The 7,711-nt window shown below is 38.3% G+C and overlaps 1 protein-coding gene across 1 annotated transcript; it reads left to right on the forward strand.

Annotated features, from left to right (window-relative positions):
- The first annotated feature begins 1,185 nt into the window (after positions 1-1,185).
- On the forward strand, positions 1,186-4,207 carry LOC107628763 (protein NUCLEAR FUSION DEFECTIVE 4). Its single transcript, XM_016331360.3, has 3 exons — positions 1,186-1,909; positions 2,008-2,864; positions 3,359-4,207. Exons 1-3 carry the CDS (start codon positions 1,568-1,570, stop codon positions 3,834-3,836), a joined length of 1,677 nt encoding a protein of 558 aa, XP_016186846.1. The 5' UTR covers positions 1,186-1,567; the 3' UTR covers positions 3,837-4,207.
- The last annotated feature ends 3,504 nt before the right edge of the window (positions 4,208-7,711 follow it).

Below are 7,711 nucleotides of genomic sequence, written 5' to 3' on the forward strand. Positions count from 1 at the left end.
ATGATGAGAATGTAATTCAAATGTGTATAGAAAAAAGTTTCATATTTCACATTCATAAGGCATCTGTCCTATCAAGTTCTAATAGCTAAGATCGTTTCAAAGATGATAAAGATCTACCTAGTTTTTCATCATTTTAAAAAGAAAAAAAGAACTCCCCCCGAAAATGATGATATGAACTGAATTATATCCAAAAAATGGTTTCAAAGTTTGTACACATAAATACATGATAACCCCTTATTACAAACAAGCATTACCGATCGTGTGTTGGCGTATACAGTTACTGTAGTTTCATTTTAGAATATTATTTCCCTGTATATGTATATACTGAAGATATATATGCAAGCTAATTTAGAATATACCGAAGTTAAGCTAATGTATAAATAAATTAAAATACAGTGATTCACTGAATATGTATAGAGTGAGTGGAGTTTCATTTTAGAATATACCCAAGCTAAGCTAATTTATTCACGATCAACGACTTCTTACGTCTACGTGTATAAATAAATGCGGGACAGTATACGTAGAAATTAAAGTGCGTATGGACCGATATGGAGATGTACAAGTACAATGCAAGTGCAAATAATTGGAGTTTGAAAGAGATTTGAACATAACAAGTCTATCGTAATTAATAACCACAAGCAGAAATAATTTTCTGGGGAAACATGGAAACGCACTCTATATATCTATGGCCACGTACCATGGATGGACGCGTGTAGTTACGATTTTTTTTTATCTTCTTTTAAACCACCATTAATCGTTTTTTTTTTTTTTTACTTAAATGTATGGAATATTAATTATTCAAAAATTTGAAAATGATCAAAATCAAAGTTATATGTTTTTTCTAATAATTTTTTGTCATATTTATAATTTATTTTTTTTAAATACAGAGATAATAACTTCAGGCTCATCACTTCGAAATGCTTATATATAGGATGATGATAGTATTTTATTGTTCAATTTTTTTTTTTTTAGAAATTGTTACTTTTTTTTATTAAGTTTAGTTTGTGGAGGAAAGAGGAATTGCTGTTACTTATTACTGGATTTGAGTAATTTGTTTGATGATTTGGTTTTAATATTGTAATTAAAAGAAAATGTCATTATCATAGTGGCATTATCCAAGCCTTAATTGTACATAGATACGATACCGCAGGAGTATGAATCGAGTGGAGGAGAATGGTTTTGGGTCCTACAAGGTCGCCGACTGCGGCTGGCTCCGTTATGTACGGTCAAATACAATAAAATATCGAAATTGAAGGGTTTCCAAATGGTACCACGGCCTCCAAAGCCAGGCCCCACCATAAATCCTCTAAACAAAAGCAATTCTGTCTACTCCATGTCATACTCTCTCAAGTTGCGCAACTTACCACTTCTTTAATCCACCCTTGCCGTCAACGTTATTTACTGAGTGCTGCCCCGAATCTTCTACCTCAAGCTCTCAAAACGTGTTCTTATTTGTTAATATCCACCTATAAGATAACCGGTGGCCGCTACGAATGCGTCCCAAACCCAAACCCCAAAAGAAAGAAAGGGAATCTTACCAGAAAGCTTCAATTTTTTTTAGAATAGAATGGGAAGCTCCTCCTTCTCGGCGGGATCCCGTGTCTCCACTGCCAGCAAGTGGCTGGGCTTCGTGGCTGCCGTGTGGATCCAGTGTATCTCCGGCAACAACTACACCTTCTCCAACTACTCCGACGCACTCAAGTCCCTCATGCACCTCACTCAGGTGGAGCTCAACTCCCTCTCCGTCGCCAAAGATATCGGAAAGGCATTCGGCCTCGTCGCCGGCCTGGCCTCCGACCGCCTCCCCACGTGGTCCATCCTGCTCATAGGCTCCCTCGAAGGCCTCATCGCATACGGCGTCCAGTGGCTCGTCGTCAGCCAGAAAATCCAACCCCTCCCTTACTGGCAGGTACGAGTTTGTTACAACAGAATTTGTAAGTTGTAACCGCTCTAACAAACTAGTAAGTAGTAATTTAATCTTACACTTTCACTGAATCATTACTGTAGATGTGTGTTTTTCTCTGCATGGGAGGGAACAGCACCACGTGGATGAACACTGCGGTGCTCGTCACGTGCATACGCAACTTCCGGAGAAACCGTGGTCCCGTCTCCGGCATTCTCAAGGGCTTTGTAGGGCTGAGCACCGCCATCTTCACCAGCCTTTGCTCCGCTCTCTTCTCCGACGACCCTGCTGCATTCCTCCTCATGCTCGCTCTCATCCCCCTCGCAGTTTGCGTCTCCGGAATCTTCTTCCTCCGTGAGGTTCCGCCGGAGAAGTCGACCGCCGCCGCCGACACAGAAGAGTCCAAGTACTTCGGCATATTCAACGCCGTGGCGGTCGTCGTCGCAGTTTACCTGTTGGCCTACGGGTTCATCCCCAACCCTAGTACCTTGTTCTCTCGCGTGTTTACCGGAGTTTTGCTCGTTTTGCTGGCGGCGCCGTTGGCCATTCCCATTCACGCTTACTTCTCAGAGAGGCTATTGAAACCGGTTCTGGACATCGAGGGTCAGAACGGTCAGCGGGTGAACGAGCCGCTGCTTCAGAACGGCAACAGGGAGGAGGAAGCGGCGGCGGTGGCGGCTGCGGCGGCAGAGGAGGAGACGGCTGTGGTGATTCTAGAGAAGGGAAGGGCGGCTATCGGGGAGGAGCACACTATATCGGAGGTGCTGAGGAGCGTTGATTTTTGGATATTGTTTGTGTCTTTTCTGTGTGGGGTTGGAACAGGAATGGCGGTTCAGAATAATATGGGTCAAATCGGTTTGGCCCTCGGGTACACCGACGTTTCTATCTTTGTGTCTTTGACCAGCATTTGGGGCTTCTTTGGAAGAATCGTTTCGGGTTCGGTTTCGGAGCACTTCATCAGGTATCTTCCCGTAATATTCTATGTATCTGCGTGGTCAGTTTTGTCAATTCCAAATATTCCATTCAACAATGCTCACATTACGTTATTTAAATATCAGGAAATCTATGATGATACTTTGATCATAAGTAACCATCATATACAGTTAATTACTTTGTTTTCAGTCACTTTCTGATGCGTATATTTGATTTATAGTATTGAATTGTTCTAAGATAAGATCTGCGGGATCGTCCCTTATTTGGTTTAAAATCTTATTGGATTCCACTCAAGGTGTTTCTAAATATCTCGTTTTAGAAAGCTAGACCATAACTTTTGGTGGAAGGTAGGAAAATTAGGTGAAAAAATATATTCAACTATTATAATTGAAAATTGAAATCCCAATACCTACTATAACCAACTATTCAACAAGCCTAATTGTAGGGACTACACCAGTGAGATTGAAGATGTTAGATGGATTCTACTGAACTAACTATTTTGTTCCTTTTGGGTTCTCACAGGAAGGCTGCAACTCCTAGACCTCTTTGGAATGCAGCATCTCAGATTCTGATGGCTGTGGGTTACATACTTCTGGCAATGGCTATGCCTGGTTCTCTCTATATTGGGTCTACTGTAGTTGGCATATGCTATGGAGTGAGAATGGCCATTACAGTTCCAGCAGCCTCTGAGCTATTTGGGCTCAAATACTATGGTCTCATCTACAACATTCTCATCCTCAACCTTCCCCTTGGATCTTTCCTCTTTTCGGGCCTGCTTGCCGGCATACTCTACGATATGGAGGCCACCACCACTGCCGGAGGAGGCAACACCTGTGTGGGAGGCCACTGTTACAGGCTAGTCTTTGTAGTCATGACTGCAGCATGTGTAATTGGCTTCTTCTTGGACATTTGGATGTCATTCAGAACCAAGCATGTTTACAAGAAGATTTCCATGAGCAGAAAGTCAAAGAAATCTTCCTCGGTCACATCAAGTAGCTAATGATATCAGTGGTGGGGGATTGATGAGAATTTTTTTCTCTGTGATATCCCATTTCCACATAGTTAACTCATTGTTTTTGGTTTCAAATAAGGAGGGCTATTTGTTCAACTCCATTATGAAGCATATAAGCATTCTATTCCCTTGATAGCATCAGTGATATAATTCATTTGGTTCGATTTTAAGAGAACATTCAAAGATTGTGCGGCTTGTTTGGTAGATAAATGTTGTGCTGTTATTAGTTCTGTAAAATGTGAACTGGTGTGGTGTAATACTGTAATGTCAGTTGTTGTTGTTGTCATATTCCTTAGCCATTTGTAATCATTGTAACTGTAAGTTCGTTTAAGAGTAATGAGAAAAAAATTTCTGTGACAGTCTTGGAATTGAATCAAAGAGGCAGCAGCAGTCAGAATTATTGTTAGAAGGAAATGAGAAAAATAACATTAAAAACGCGGTGATAAATGTGAAGGAACAGAGTGCATAGATACAGAGGCTTGAATGAAGGTATATGAGACAAGGCATCGCGAGACCATAGTTTGCTTGAAGGCAAAGATAATAAGGACTAAGGAGCTCAAGTTTTGGTTTATGAGGGATCTGTCTGATTCACGTCACATTCAAGTTTCATCCATTGTGTGATGTCTGTCCAAAACTGAATCAATGTCATTTATTAATCTACTAGTGTGGAGACACACCAGACTGCTCTGCCATAGTCATTAATCTCGTGGTCCCAATGACCGATCATAAGAGGTGCTTGTGTGTGACTCCACTCTCTAATTCATACCCATGTGATAAATTTTTAGTTGTTTTTTTTTTTTTCTCTTGGAGTGATACAAAGAAAGTATGCTTCAGAAAAGCTAATATAAAAGATTTTTTTATCTTTTTCTAATTTTTATTATCAATCAATTTTAACACAATACATATAGACACAACAATAGTGTATATAATATTGTTCTTTTATCAGAGAAAAGCTTATTAATAATGATAATAAATGAAAATGATCTAACAATAATAAATCAAAAGAAAATAATTGAATTAATATATATTAAAAATGGATAAAGCTCATTTAAATTGAGAGAAATGGGTAAAATAAGAATGTGAGAATCTAATTATTCTTAAATTAATGTTGTAAGACTCACACGTGATAAAAGTTATAAATTTTAAAAGATTGTTTAGTTAATTTATATCCTAAAGATATATTTTAATATTATTAATTAAAAAAGTTTGTATAAAAAATATATAGTTTAAATTTTTAATATATTTGTTATTATTTATTAAAATAAAAAATTAAAAAACTTCTATATACTGATAGTAACCTTTTTTTAAGACACAAATTAGTTAAATTATTTAAAAAAATATCCTCTAAAATAAACAAAAATATAAAATAGTAGAGTAAATGATTAATTATCATTAAATTTTTTTAATTGAAAAATATTAGAGTCAACACTTTTTCATTAATATTAACACTTTGAACCAATATTTTATTTTTATAGTATTAGAATTTAGGATTTATGGACTTTTTATACAATCATACTAAATATATTCTAAAATTAGTCATCAAAATCAATTTAGTATAAAATACATCTTAAAAACTTATACAATCTAGAGGCGCTTCTTATTCCGATCCAACAAATTATCGAGCACTCGAGCAGTAGTTGGTGCTCTTCAATATTGTACTTACACAATATATGCATGATCTTTCTGGTCACACATTGGAAAGCTGTTAAAGGTATCCTTAGATACTTAGTTGGAACAAGTGACCAAGGACTCTTATTTCACCCCTCTTCTGACTTGCATATTTTTTCCTTTTCAGATGCTGATTGGGCCTCTGATTCGGATGATCGAAGATCGACCTCAAGGTATTGTGTTTATCTAGGACAGAACCTGGTAGCATGGTCTAGCAAGAAGCAGCCGTGTGTTACAGAAATCACCTGGTTACAGAATTTACTATGTGAATTGCACTTCAAAACTTCCGGCATTCTAGTTATATATTGTGATAACTTAAAGCACGGTTCAACTCTTAGCAAATCCTATCCTTCATCATAGAAGCAAGCACTTTGAACTGAGAGTTCATTTTGTAAGGGAGAAGGTGAATCAGAACCAGCTTCACATTCTGCACATTCCGGGTGTTGATCAAGTGGCTGATCTTTACACTAAACCTTTATCTCTACCCACATTCACCAGATACAAACGCAAACTCAAGGTTACATCAAAAGTACCCTTGAGTTTGAGGAAGGATGATAAGGGAATAGTCCACAATGTAACAAAAAATGGTTGAAAGGTCTCTTGTATCCATTCTTGATTCTATCAGTATGTATGAATACCCTTTACTCTGCATAACGTAGACACGAGATATTAGTTGCAATACAAGCAATAATATGAGCTTTATTTTTCTATTCATCAAACACCATTTTCTCTTCTATTCTTCATTAGAATATAGTTTTCGTTACAATGATGATTTCGTCTTATCCACGTTGGAAAGAAAAGTGATCTGAAAAACCAAATTAAAAAGCATGGGTGGCGGCCATAGTCGGTGATCTCATCACCTTCTTTTGAAACGTAAAGAGACAGACCTATATTGACTTTGACATTTTAGTTATTTTAGTTAACTTTTTAATTAACATTGAATAAAATCAAGGGTTATAATAATTAACATAAATCAGCTCATGTGTTGTGTTGGATAACCCAGAAAAACAAACTCTCTATATATATTGGAGTGTGTTTATATGCGACTTAAATTTAGACTATTGAATCTGTACAAATAGTTAAATTCAACAGATTGTCTCTATAGACTTACTTGGAGATGGAAAGGACTAGAGCGAATTCGTTATTTTATACGCCTTGTTGTTCTTACACCTTGTTTGGATAGAGGAAATTTGAAGGAAAAGAAAACGGGAAGAGAGAAAATGGACAGAAAAGTAAGTTTTTTTTTGTTGTTTGAATGAAAAGAGAAAATAAAAGAAAAAGAAAAAGAAAAAAAAGTAATGTGAGACCCACTAAATTATTTTCTCTTCACAAATAAGATGAAAATGAAGAGAAATGTAACTGTTACGGTGGGTAACCAGAGATTAGTGGGCCGGATGACGTTGGTTGGCCCAAACGCGTGAGGGAGGTGGCTATCGAGTGCGCCTGAAACTCGGTGTTCCTCCGTCCGACGTGTGCGTGTGGAAGAATGGGGGGTGGTACCTGCAATGACACTCCAATGCCTAAGTTAGCAAGAGTGTGAGCAAGTTGAGAATGTATTGGGACTTAGTGATACCTGAGGGATGTCAGGGTATTTATAGTGGTGAACCAATAACCACCGCTGAAGTAGTGCCACCTTTTTAGGTGGATAACCGTTCCCATATCTTAGGGAGGTTAAGATATGGCTCTATGAAGTGGTTAGAGAGTTTCTAGGGGCAGTTACTCAATCGAATGAGTGTTATCTGCCAGCTAACCCTCGTATCCGACTTCTTTGGAGCAGGTCGTGTTCAGTACCGACTTCTGGGGATGAAGGCTGGTACTGGGGGAGGGCCAACCCCTTTGGGTTGGGCCTCTTTGCTTGGATCCTGGGCCCTATTTATTGGGCCAGGGTATGAACAGTGCCCCTACTCGAGCCCAATTTATTTTTAAGAGTTGGGTTCGAGTATTCAACTCGGGGTCATAGCCGATTTGTGAGAGGACCGACGTGATGGTTTGAAAACCGACGTGATTTTTCGTGACCTTTTGGTTCTGACAGTTACGTCCAATCAAGCGTCGTGTCCGTTAGGGGTGTGCGTAGGGATTTAATAGCCTTGGTAACGGTGCATCTTCATTAATGATTGCCCCGATTTTACCGTTATGCCCCTAACGTTCTTATAAATATTTTCCCTCTCTTTCGTTGTTTCGTTTCTGCGATCTTT

The sequence above is a fragment of the Arachis ipaensis genome, chromosome B3 (genome assembly GCF_059453495.1).
Source record: "Arachis ipaensis isolate K30076 ecotype BB chromosome B3, ASM5945349v1, whole genome shotgun sequence".
NCBI classification, from domain to species: Eukaryota; Viridiplantae; Streptophyta; class Magnoliopsida; order Fabales; family Fabaceae; genus Arachis; species Arachis ipaensis.